This window comes from Fusarium phalaenopsidis (genome assembly GCF_050370095.1).
Source record: "Fusarium phalaenopsidis strain FUZ10S chromosome Unknown contig_32362, whole genome shotgun sequence".
Taxonomy (NCBI): domain Eukaryota; kingdom Fungi; phylum Ascomycota; class Sordariomycetes; order Hypocreales; family Nectriaceae; genus Fusarium; species Fusarium phalaenopsidis.
The window spans coordinates 100,901-113,724 of NW_028145385.1; the positions used below are offsets into that span (position 1 = coordinate 100,901).

Genomic DNA, 12,824 nt, shown 5'->3' on the forward strand with positions numbered 1-12,824 from the left:
GTTTTCATGAATTACAGATATTGCTTCAATGGACATCGGGACGATGAAGTTGGTGATGCGTGTCAAATATCCGCTACCCTCATAATTCCTTCCAATCCCAAGCCAGCAGCCTTCTGTACCATAAATTCCCTGGCCTGTTCCGCCAAGTTCCAAGTAACGGTGCACTCCCCAAGCGCCTGCATCAATGGCTGGGCTTCTGCGGGGACGCCCAGAGTGTTCATCGCCCGACTGGCTTGAACGACGCCGTAGACGAGGATCAGCGGGGCATGACGAAGGCCATACTGATGTCGATATCGTCGCAGTATTGATGCGATATCTTCTGCTGAGGAAAGGCAATATTCGCGAGAGGCTTGGTCTGCTACCGTGGGCAGGGATGAGAGGGCTTGGTCAAAGTTGAGAGCTATACGGGCGCTGTGGAAGAGGAGACTGGGACTTGTAAACGACCTGATTGACCGAAAGGAGAGGGAACTGACTGAAGCATAGCGACACTGGGAATGAGTGGTGTATCGATGGGTTCCCATTTATTCCACTCTGCGCGGCCAGGTAATGCTGCCTTCCAGCGGCATAGCTCGATGTTGAGTGTATCCAGACAAGCTCTGCGGCTCATTCCATCCATGTTTGATCTTGGAGAGAAGAGTGTGCATAGCATGCGCTCGATTACTCTTGAAAGATGGATCTGTTCACGGTAGTATGGAACCATGGACCCGATCTTGGTCAATTCGCTGTCGCTTCCTGAGAAGCCAACGGAGCGCCATGGCCTGAGTTCGGGGTAATCACTAGAACATGGTCAGCATGCAATAACAAGAGTAAGAAGAGGGATTGGCATTACGGTTGCTGTTCCATCGGCTCAACTTCTGCATCGTCGTAGTAGAGAAACACAGGCCGCCCAAGGATGAGACTGATGAGCTTGTCTGAGATGTAACATCCCCAATAGATGCGTCTGCGGATCTCGACGTCTTCGTCCGTGGTTAATGACGCATCGTATGAGATCCAGTTCTTTGGGTCTTTCTGGAAACCCATGTCTTGGGCGATACGAAAGGCGATGCCTGCGTGGGCTCAGTATGAGAGGACGGTGAGCCTGGGATGCACATGCGACTGCTTACCAGAGAATCCCCAGCCCTTGGAGAGATTACCTCTCCCAATCTCATAAAAAGCAAGGCATAGAAACGCCTGCACCGTTACAATAGACGGTCTCGTAAGACCAGTAACCATGAGTATACTCTCCGCCGCCGTGTAAAACTGCTCACTCGACCTTCGATCCTCTTCATCAGGCGACATCAAAGTCCCAAGCGCACAAATAGACAAAAGTAGCGCCGAAGACCAATACTTGCAATTGATTCGATCTCCAAAGTGATCCTGTAAAAACCCCTCACGGTAGATGAACATGAACTGAGGGTACTGCCACTTGAAGAACTGCATGAGCGCCTTCGCAATGACCTCGTCTTCTATGTTGATCCCAAAGTGCTCCAGGACGTGTGCGAAATTGGATTCGGAACCTGTGTAGAGGGGAGGCTGGGTTGTTGCGTCTTTTACGGCCAGTTGGGCTTGGTTGACTGTTTGCGCGCGGTAGATGCTTGTTGCGCCGTGATAGATGAGGGAGCCGTCGAGGCCTAGTTGGAGATCGGCTTGTACATGAGTCGTTGAATCTGAGGAAGATGTTGTATCTTTCGCCGTGAAACTGCTGACTGGCGATTGTTTGCGAAATGAGACTGTGCTCAGCAGCGTTTCTCTCTCTCTTGGTGATGCCACTTGGACCTGGGTGATGAAGGACTCGAGCCATGCGACTCGATCTTCAAGGCTTTTGACGTAGTCATGAGATGCGGGACGTCTTTTGCGATCCACTTGGCTGTATTCGCAACTGTGCCTTGCTTTGATACAGTTCTGGCATGGCTCTGTTCGAGAGCATTTTAGCTGTTTGAGTTGAGTGAGCGAGTAAGTGAGACGATTGGGGCCACTATTGTCGAACCTTGCGATATTGACACCTCTTGCAGCTACGGGGCATTAGACATCATTCTTGTAAGTATACAAAAGTCACTTACGAGAGGTTCTTCTTTTCTCTAGTGGCATTTGTTTGTGTGGTGTCCATTGATACTTCATCTCAGTGGGTATTGTCTGTGGTAGCGAACCCATTGAACTGGGCCCTTTAGAAGAGATAAGTGCGCCTTGACCATCACGTGCGGAAAAGAGGATTTCAAGATGACGTAAGTTCGTTTAATGAGAAGCAGAGTCATAAGTTTATCAGCGAAAGTTCGAGTCAGTCCAACTTCGGCCTTAGCTTTATCTCGACTGGTATCCCAACGTCGGATCTCGATCCAAGGAGGAAGGTGGCCAAATACCTTTAGCTTAGTATATGCGAGGAATTTGAACGAATGGTCGACGAATCGGAAAATTGCGCTCTCTATTATCTATATCCATTGAAAAAAACATGCCGAGTCCGAGTTTGCTCTATTCTGAGGCATCAGACTCTGTCTCACTCGCGAGACTTATCTCTAATCTAGCCTGGATGACATCTACTAATCTCTCTACATCGTGAGAGTTGCTATAGAACCCAAACGAAACTCGGACACCCCACCTGAAGCAAGTTACAGAAACGTCATGAGATTCAAAATGACTTGCCCATTCATCCCCATACAACTTGAGGATATACAAGTGCGGCGCATGGTGTTCTCGCTCTGACGGGCCCGCAAGTTCAACACCGATGGCGTTGCACTTTCCCCTTAAAGCGTCTCCGAGGCTGTACAGGTGCTCCTCTACGTCATCCGGTCCCATGATATCGAGATAGAATTGTAGGGATGCCTTTGCCGCTGTCGCTCCTAACAGGTTGAGATTGGCATGGTCATATCTTCGGGCTGATGGATGAAACGCGATCGGGTCATCCGAGATCAAGAAGTCCTCGGATGGGAAGTCCAGAGATCCGTAACCCACAATCGGAGGGACTGGATCATTGCTGTCGATAAAGTCTTGACAGACGTAGAGAGCCGCGAAGTCCAGTGGGCAATTGAGTCCCTTGTGAAGGCTGAATGCAGCAGCAGTCACACCAAGAGCTTCCACGTCGACACTGGCAAAGCCGACCTGCTGCGTCAGATCGGCGAGGACATGGATGCCTCTGGGTCTGAACTTGGCGCAGATATCCGCTACGTCGTTCCTCTGACCGCTGTGGAACATAATAGAGCTGATACCGATGCATCGAGTTCGTTCATCCACAAACGGCTCAAAGGTGGATGCGTTTGCAAATGTTGAGAAGTCGTTGTTGCCGGCATCTGTCGGAACTTGTCGAACTTCAATGCCTTGAGATCGAAGTGAGAGCCATCCGTAAGCCTGGTTGGGATGTTCGCAGTCTAGGATAACAACGTTGTCACCTGGCTTTAGCTGGAGACTGTGCATGAAGTAGCCCATTCCTTCAGTGGTATCTCTTGTAAAGGAGATGTTCTTTGGATCGGTGCAGATACATCGTCCAAGCAAAGCTCGGGCATCTTCCACAATCGACTTCCAAAACGGCTTGGGTGAAAGATTATGTAGCCACTCGGAGCAAAAGTTCTCAATGGCTTCGTGAACGACGAGATTTGAAGGTGGCATGAAACCAGCGTTGAGATGAGTGATGTTCTCATCTGCAACGAGTGGTACTAGGCGTCGAAAGATTTCGAATTTGTTTGAGGTGGGCGAGCCTGAAGTAGTTTTTGGTTGTTTGGCGACTGACGCCGCCTCTTCTGAGAAGGCTTGAGTGCTGATAGGTGCCATTGTGTCTGAATAAAGAACGGGGGAGGGTGGATTGTGATGTGTACTGAAACACGGTGAACTGGAGGTGTACCGTGATGCTTTTATATCCCAAAGCAAGTCCCAAGAAATATGGACTGTCCACGACAGACACGACGTCTCGAGAATATGATGGACTCATCTTGGGGCTGGAGGACTAAACCTCGGTGTGAACGGGGACCAAACCCCATGAGTTTGTTCGGAGGATGAAAGAGACAAGAACACAACGACATCCGATGACGGGGACTCTAAGTGGTTCATGCGTACTGCAGGAGCGGAGCCTAGAGCCAAGGCTCTGGGTACTAAGGTCAGCATTATTGTATTGAACAAAGAGGCCGGGCGGTAAGCCAAGTCGGTTCGTGTCCGGGGATGCGACCGGTCCCGCCGGAACGGAGACCAAACTCCATGGACCCACTTGCTCCAGCGCCGCTCCGGGGTAAAACGAGGACGGGGACCAAAGTCCGCTTAAGCACGTGAGACCCTGACTTGGACCAGTTCTGGCGCTACGTCTAGGCAGTCCATTAAATTAGTTTTAAAATAGCAGATTAGGTTAAGCATTGGTAGATGACTTGATGGAAAAAGTAGTTTGGTTCTCGTAGATACATAGCTTACAGTCAACAGTCCCTCATCGCCGGCGTCTTGTCCAGTCTCATGTGCCTCTGGTTACCTGCCATCGCGTCGAATTCCGAGCACCTAATCCCAATTTGCGAGTCCCCCCGGCCTTAACCTCCGCCACAATTACCACGCTTGTAACCCTCGATGTGTAGCCTGGGAGCCAGCGCAGCTTGTTCATACAATTGTGACCTCCTCCTCCAGGCTGCTGCTCAAAAGACTGCGAGCTAGGCTTGGATACTTTTTCTTATCTGCCGGACAGTAAGGTACATGAAAGACTCCCATCCGAAGATATGTTTGATCGGAATGCTGACGCAAAATTAAACCAGTCACCTCCTTGATGTCGCTGCTCGCCACGAGAACCAATAGGTAGGCATGGACTGTGGTTATGCCACCTGCGAGTAAGCCTGCTTCTGCACCGTCTCTGTGGATGCTAATGGAAGGAATACTGGAAATAGTACCGTTGCTGTATCTCTCCGTTTCCTGTGGCAATTTCCAATCGACGGGTGTGACGAATCCACGTAGCGTAAGACTGCCGTAGATAACCTTTCCGTAAGTAGCCCCTTCCGCTGCAGCTCTTATGTTGTCTCTGACTATGTCAACCATGGAAATTCCAGAATCGACAAAAACATGGCCATTAATAGGGCGTATTGTGGATGCCCAGGACCATGATGGGGCAACATAGGCCGAAGGGGGGGGTTGGGTCGATCCTATCACATATCGGTCAACAATCCAGAGGAGCCCTGAGGGTAGATGAGATTGCCAGATGCCAGCCAGGTACCGATCCTCTGACTGGAGGCCAAACCGCTCGGCGATACCTCCTATGGCTGGAAGGCGGTCCCCGGGAAGAGTAAGCGACCGTTTCGAGAACTCATCGAGGAGCGTATGCCACCTTTTGGAAGTAACAGCTTCATTGCGATATAATAGACCACGAGAGATTTGGGTGTTTTTCTTGAGCTCTTGAACAGAACACTTTCCGCCTCGTCTGTCACAATCGTTGTGCGACTGACAAGTCCAATGCACACAAGCGGCACTATATTCGAGTATCCGACGTGAGAGCAGTCGTTCTTGAAAAGCCCAAGCTCTTTCCGACAGATAGTCTATCGGCGGTCGGAAAAGCTTTGGGGCGATGACCACAGGACTGACTTGGCCTGCCAGATCACGATAGTGCATCTTGAAGACCCAGTCTTGTTTGTTACATCCATATGGTATAAGGTCCTGCAGGAACCCCTCTTGGACTCTCTCCGCTCTCGAAGCTGCTATGGTGACTTGAGCATTCTCGTAGACGTGCCCCATGAGGTCAATTTCGCAGGCTTTGTCACTCTCATCATCCTGAATGATACAGAGCGCATCAACCCAGAGGTGTTCAAGACCGATATTCTCTGTCACGACCACTGCGTCCTTGATCGTTTGGGGTAGATCTTGGAAATTGATCCGTGTCCGATGGCGGAGGATGTTTTGCGCTGTTGTCTTAACAATTTGCTCTCCTCCCCAGCAATAGGACAGGGCTGCGTATGGCAATTGCTCCCCATGTGACTCTGTCAACTGAAGTATCCTTCTTTCTTGACGAGTAGTAATCTTGATTAGCCTGGTTGGCGTGAAGCTTCTTCTTGTAGTAAGGCGAGAACATTCGACATGATTTTGGACACAATCTTGCAGCCAATTGCGTGCCTGGGCGAATGATGTTTCGCAGGATACATTTGTGCTCGCGATTGACTCGAACTTGTCGGCTGCAGGCCCTTCTGATACATGTCAGTGTCATAGCCAGCATCTGGCGGAGAGCAGCCGCTACACTATTGGAGTCTTGACGGGAGAGTGGGCGATTCGTTGAAAACATACTGACCTTCAGCGAAGACCCCGAAAACGCAATGGTGGAGAACTTCGTGTCTCAAACTCTCACTTGTAATACTACCACGCGTGGTATTGTAGAAGGCACTGATCTCGATAGCATCGTCATCGAGCTTGATACCGATCCAGAAGCGAGGTGGTCTCTGGCTGTCACTACCATGCGCCTCCTTGGCGTTATTCGAGAATGATGTCGCTTGGGCAACTTTTCTAGGTTTTCGTAGCTTCTTCAATCCGGAAGACACGAATTCATAAAAAAGACACCCATCAGAGACGGCATGGGCGATCTGCACGTCGTCTACCTCGACAAGAAACGTCCGCTCCAGGGCTGCGAGGATGGAGTTGTTGCTTAGCAGTGTTCTTAGTACTCGAAGTAAAAGGAGGGATTGGCTGGGCTCTACGATTTCGTATAAATCGGGATTGTCTTCTGGGAGCGAAAGGATGATGCCATCGCAATGATGGCACGAGTGAGGGTTTGTATAGTTCATTGAGTCGGACCAAGACAACGACTCGTTGGAAACCGAATTCTGGAAGCGTTGGCAGTGGTTTCAAGCGCGGAAATTTGAAACTAGTAATCGGTAGACAAGAGAGGACGATGATGTGAAAACTGGGCGAGAGAGTTTGTCGCCATGCTCTGTTCTGCTCTGCAAAACACGGAGCGGGGGTGGGTGGTGGCTGAGCATTGCGGCTGAGCTGACTAGGCATCATTTTCAACCATGTTGGTGAACATGGCCTGAGCAGCTCATACCAGCGCCACAAGAGCTTCTTGGTGAAGGCACGGCCAAGAAGAGGACTAATTACTGTTAAAATGTGGCAGACACAAGTTGATCCCCATGACTATCTATATCGTGCACCAAATAGGGGAATGATACTATGACCTGAAATGTGGGATAGAGACAAGGGATTCCGGCCCTGGGAGCCGACGGATCTGAAACAACAAAGTCTGACTGGCGCATTGATGTTATTAAGATGATTCGAGTGGGTAGGTTGATCAGATGAGGCAATGTTTCATAGAGCAGGGGCATGAAACAGCTCCGGGATGACGTTGTAGAGCACACGCCATGTTGTTGGTTCGTGAACTGTTGGTCAGGAGTGTATGATCTGCAAAACCTCACGTCTTGAATTCAATAGAAGTAGATTAACTAAGGGTAACACATCTGATGGAAGCGAGCAAGGACCCTTTGTGTGAGTGACATTGTAGATACCCTTTTCTTTTCGCAGCCAAAGTAAATGCATGGTTCCATCAAACTTTGATCCGATTTTTTTTTTTTGGCTTAGATGGGAAAATAAAAATGGGAGAACGTGTAGAGAGCAAATAACGGGATAATTTCTCCGCATGTGTTGCTTTTGAATTGCTGATTTCTCCGTGGCCAGCTGTCAATACGGTGTTTCAGGTCCTTCCCAGATGTTGCAAGTTAAGCACACCACCAATCGTTCCACTAAGAGTCTAGAATCGATAAGGTAACTTAGGGGATGATTTTAAAATGACATTTAACTGTCGGGTTTTCCATGCATCCTGCACTCCGCTGTGTGTCTCAACCAGGTGTTGTTTCTCCCGCTGTTCCGTTTCTTGTTTCTTCCTTCTCCCCGGTATCTCATGATGTTGCTGGCTCAACTTCTTTCCTTTTGCCTTGCTGTTAGCTCAGCTGCCGCAGCTCCCAAACAAAACTGCAAAGCCGCTCGACAGTCACCCAGCATCCCCAGCAGTTTCCAATGGACCTCAACCGAACCCCTCATTGCACCTAAGAATGACGGCCGAGGCATCGCTGGCATTAAAGATCCTACCGTCGTCGAGGTAGATGGCACTTATCACGTCTTCGCTAGCACGGCCCAGCAGTCGGGGTACAACCTTGTCTATCTCTCCTTCACAGATATTGAAAAAGCAGGCGATACAGAGTTTCACTACCTGGACGAGACTCCCATCGGCAAGGGTTACCGTGCCGCTCCTCAAGTCTTCTTCTTTGAGCCGCAAGGCCTCTGGTATTTGGTCTACCAGAATGGCAACGCTGCCTACTCTACCAACAAGGATATCAGCAACCCTGCTGGCTGGAGCGCTCCTAAGAACTTTTACTCTGCCCAGCCGGACATTATCAAGCAGAACATTGGCAATGGTAACTGGGTTGATATGTGGGTTATTTGCGACTCCACGAACTGCCACCTCTTCTCTTCCGACGACAATGGCCAGCTTTACCGTTCTTCGACCACGCTTCAGAACTTCCCCGAGGGCATGGATAACACGGCTATTGCTCTCTCCGACTCCAACCCGAACAGACTATTCGAAGCTTCGTGCGTCTACACCCTAGAGGAAGGCGGTTACCTTCTTCTGGTAGAGGCCATCGGGAGCGATGGTGCACGGTACTTCCGCTCCTGGACAGCATCAAACATCGATGGCGAATGGACTGGCCTGGCTGACTCGGAGGAGAACCCTTTTGCTCGCTCCAACAATGTCAACTTCAGCGGAACTGTTTGGACCAAAAGTATTAGCCATGGAGAGGTGGTCCGCACCAAGACTGATCAGACATTGACCATCAGCCTCAACGGCATGCGTTTTCTCTACCAGGGTCTGGACCCTGGCGCTTCTGGAGAGTATAATGCCCTGCCATGGAAGTTGGGTCTTATCACCCAGAGCAGCTCTTGATGGGTTGCAAACAGGTCCGGTCAGGGAGTGTAGTTAGCTTTCTCAAGTTGAGAAGTGGAATAAAGTAGCAGATTAATAATTAAATTGCGGGGCATTAATGCGCGAGTTAACTACTGAAGTCTTTTCCATTCGATGCCCAACGGCAATCATGTTAAGCCGGAGAGTAGTTGTTCTGAGAGACCACTGGAACATTTCGCATAAAGGGACTAACATTGCCTAAGAGTTATGATCTGTACCTGCCCAGTTCAATACCGAAGGCTGCTTAATCTGTAAGGCATCGCGGTAATAGTTGACTTCCGTCTTGGATCTCGCAACTGCAATGAGGGAGTCCGCCAGAGATGGTGCATCAAGTTGATCTCGCAGGGAAGCATGCGGACCCAGGACGATATTAAGTCTATTAATCTAAGTCTAATTCTTTTGTATGTGCCTCCGGTACATTCTATTTACCACTTCCCTTTCCGTCATCAGTTCAAGCCAAGTGTGAGAGGCAAGAAGAAGGCGCTCGAGATCTGAATAGCCAAGGGCACAATAGCAACCATGGCAGTAGAATGAGGCCCAGGAGTGATGGTGTATCCCCAAGGCGCACCGACTGCAAAGTAGATCATCATGGCCGCCAGGGCAATGCAAATAAGCCAGGTGTACTTGAAACTCTCAATCATCTTGTCGAGACCAATGAAGAAACCGCTGGGTCCAGGTTCCTTGGCAGTAGAAGCCCACTCGATGTTGATGCTGAAGGCGTGGCAGATGAGAGCTTTGGCACAGTTGAGGCTGATACCACCAAAGTAGATGATGAGGAAGGGCAGCCATTTGATGGCCTGGAGGAGAGCCCGCCAGAAGACCTCTTCCTTCAACTGATGACGGACCATGCTGAAGGCTAGAGAACCGAGGCCGTTGAAGACGACGACGAGGGACAGCCAGATGCCCCAAGAGGGCATGTACAGGTGATCAAGCTCATCGGGGAAAAGTCCAATAATGATGTAGTTGGCAGTTGTCAGGGCGAGACCAGAGGCAATCGCGTAGTCTAATGATGTTAGTATCGTTCTTGTTGAGCATCGTGGATTACACTTACAGGTGAAGATGTAGGCAGTAATCGTGACCTTGCTTGTGATGGGCATGTTGCTCCAGAGGAAGCGAAGAAACAGTCTGGTTACAGGACCCTTGTAGAACCATTGATAGCTGTTGAGTTAGCACCGAGTAACACTATAATGGCGTTGCATCACTTACAAAGGGTGAAAGACAAGCTCGTTGCACCCATATGCGTACTTCTCCCAGCGAGTCAACTCATCATATAGCGTGAGAGAGACACCTTCTTTGAAGCCGCCGTTATGGTATGTAGCAAGACGAACAATCATGCCTGCCATCTGGACGCGGAGACTGATATCGAAGTCTTCTGACACGTGAGAGTCGGACCACCACTTGGTCTGGCCATCAGTATCAACAAAGGCGATGCTCTGCATGGCTTTCCAACGGAGGAAGGCATTGTGGCCCACAAATGGAGAGACATCGCCAGAGCCGACACCGTACTTGATGGCTGTGTAGACGACATTGGTGAAGTAGGTGACTATAGGGGTGAGCGGATGAAGTATGAGACAAGGCGTGGAACTTACTGCCGTTTTCAAAAGTGTTGTGGACTACTTGCATAACGCCGGATCCGTGCTGGAGGATGGCGACCTCAGGGCTCTCGTGCATCTCCAGGGCGCCGTAATAGAGAGAATCAACAGGAACACGTGTGTCGCAGTCGATGATCAAGATGAGCTCGCCGATACGAATGTTACCCTCAGCCCCTGCAGTAGTCAGTAAAAGTATCAAGAATGGTGAGCTGCTGCTTACAAGTACGTCCATCATCCTCGGCCAGCATGTTGGCCAAGGCCTGTTGGTACAGCAGGTCATCATCGTCGACAGTCAAATCTGCCTCGGTGCATCCACGTTGCTCGCACTCGATTTGAGCCAAGCGGACCATCTCATCCTCAACACGGTTGGAAAAGGCAAGACCATAGTTCATGTTGCTAGCCTTCTTGAACTTGCCCTTGCGCAGGAAACCAATCTTGTTGGAGCGTTCCTGGGGCGACATCTGCGACCACTCCTTTTCAGCGTCATCTCCGACTGACTTCTCGGACTTGCGGAACCAGGACAGAAGACCGCCCTTCTTCTTGGGGGCTTTGCAGTTGGGCAAACGGGCAGTGTAGCCGATGTCGTTCTCGCGGTAGTAAGCCTTGCGAGCCTCAGCCAGATCAGGCTGGATGAGCTGCATGCCGTCGTCGTTGATGAAGACAGAGGCGGTACCACCCTGCTGCTCATAGTACTCGATGGCAGCCATGACACTGATCATCGTAGGCACAATCACACCCTTCAGACCTTCCTTGTAGACAGGCATCTGGATCGTGATGTGAGGCAGTTCATAGTCGCGGTGTCGCTTGGGGTTGGGCTTGATGGCAGAGTGGAAGCGCGAGTTCTTGAGGCAGTTGCTGACGGGGAGGAAGAGCTGGAAGAGACTGGTGACGAGAACGATGAAGAAGAAGAGGGAGAAGAGGGTCAGGGGTGGAATAGTGGCGACGAGGCCGAAACGGGCTATGCGGCCGTCCCAGTAGTACTCGTTCAGCAACTATCAAATGTTAGCATGGCACTTTTAGTGAGGAGACAGCCGACGTACCTTGGTGATACCCAAAGACTGGGTGATGATGACCAACATGATGGCCAAGCTGATCTTGAAGGCATGCATCTTGAGCTTGGGCCGGACAGGTGTACCTTCAACATCCTCATTCTGATCCTCGTTCTCTTCGAGGGCGACGGCACGCTGGAAGACTTCATTCTTCTCATCAAGACCACCACGGACGAGGGCAGGAGTAGGGACAGGTGTAGTGCTGGAGGAGCGTTGGGTGAAGCTCGAAGGGGTCCGTCCGTTGATGGGATCTTCCTCGAGAGGGGTTTGGGCCTGGCGAGGGTTAGTCTCTGGTATGGTATTGAGGGTATGTACCGGCACTTACCATGTCAAGAATCTCCCGCTGCACGTGGTTGGTCACGTTGATGATGGCCTTTGGGTCCTGTGACCATACGATGACAACACGCTCCTGGAGGGCAATGCAGGCACGTGAGTAGTGGCTCATCTCAGGGGTCACATCCTCAAGCGTAGGCACGACAGGGATGCGGGCACCGGTTGCATCAGAGACGAGCGATCTCTGGGTAGGGGGGATGGAGTCGATGATGCTGATCAGCATCTCCGAGGAGATGGACATGACTGCCTCGGCGTCGAGCTTGGGCACGACCGATGCGAGAAGGGGATCGACATCGATGGGCTGGAAGACGTAGCCCCCATCGTTCTTGACGGCGACGCCGGTGAGGGAGAGCCCATTGACAACGGATGTCTCAACAGGTTCGTCGAACCATCCAAGAAGTGTTGCCCTTCGAGAGACATACTTGGCAATCTGAAGAGATCAGTCAAAGTTGCAAAATTCAAAACTAGTTGAGTCTTACCATGGTGGGGTCTTGAGCATCATAGTCGCCCATGAAGGAGTGCCGTGAGGCAGCAATCGATGCCGGCCGTGAGCGAGGCTTGAACTCAGAAGGAGATCGGCTGGGCATGTACGGCCGGGGAGGAAAGGAGAGGCTGGAAGGCCGTGTTTGGTCAGGGGTGGTGGAACCTGATGATGATCCTCGAACCTCCTGGAGGGCGGCCAAGGTGTCTTGGTCGAACCTCTTGGGGGTATCCATTGGATGCTCCTGGCCCCTGAAAGCGGGCTCTTGAATTGGAGTGCTCATTTTGGCAGAAGTGAAGACAAGAGGCCAACGAGGATTGTCAGGATGGATCGGCTTGTTGTGATGAGGATGAGCTCAGAGTACCAGAGATTAAAGACCCGTTATATGGACATGAGATAACACGAGGATGCCTCCAAGGGCCAGCTCCCAAGGACCCATCTTCAGTCTCGACTCGATGATTACTGCGCAATCTTTGAAAAAGCTGATATCACCGCAAACTATT

General features: G+C 50.7%; 3 protein-coding genes across 3 annotated transcripts; 1 reads left to right on the forward strand and 2 right to left on the reverse strand.

Annotated features, from left to right (window-relative positions):
• Positions 1 to 62: 62 nt before the first annotated feature.
• On the reverse strand, positions 63 to 3,738 carry LRP88_14450 (uncharacterized protein; the record flags this gene model as incomplete). The annotated part of the gene is made up of 5 exons (XM_083250795.1): positions 63 to 426; positions 474 to 776; positions 830 to 1,046; positions 1,104 to 1,610; positions 2,613 to 3,738. 5 exons carry the CDS (start codon positions 3,736 to 3,738, stop codon positions 63 to 65), a joined length of 2,517 nt encoding a protein of 838 aa, XP_083093427.1.
• Positions 3,739 to 7,810: 4,072 nt separating this feature from the next.
• Positions 7,811 to 8,848, forward strand: LRP88_14451 (glycoside hydrolase family 62 protein; the record flags this gene model as incomplete). Its single annotated transcript, XM_083250796.1, has 1 exon — positions 7,811 to 8,848. The coding sequence occupies one exon, from the start codon at positions 7,811 to 7,813 to the stop codon at positions 8,846 to 8,848; it is 1,038 nt and encodes a 345-aa protein (XP_083093428.1).
• A 464-nt stretch (positions 8,849 to 9,312) lies between these two features.
• On the reverse strand, positions 9,313 to 12,604 carry LRP88_14452 (glycosyltransferase family 2 protein; the record flags this gene model as incomplete). The annotated part of the gene is made up of 8 exons (XM_083250797.1): positions 9,313 to 9,869; positions 9,918 to 10,024; positions 10,073 to 10,379; positions 10,456 to 10,632; positions 10,685 to 11,450; positions 11,499 to 11,780; positions 11,833 to 12,270; positions 12,320 to 12,604. 8 exons carry the CDS (start codon positions 12,602 to 12,604, stop codon positions 9,313 to 9,315), a joined length of 2,919 nt encoding a protein of 972 aa, XP_083093429.1.
• Positions 12,605 to 12,824: the final 220 nt, after the last annotated feature.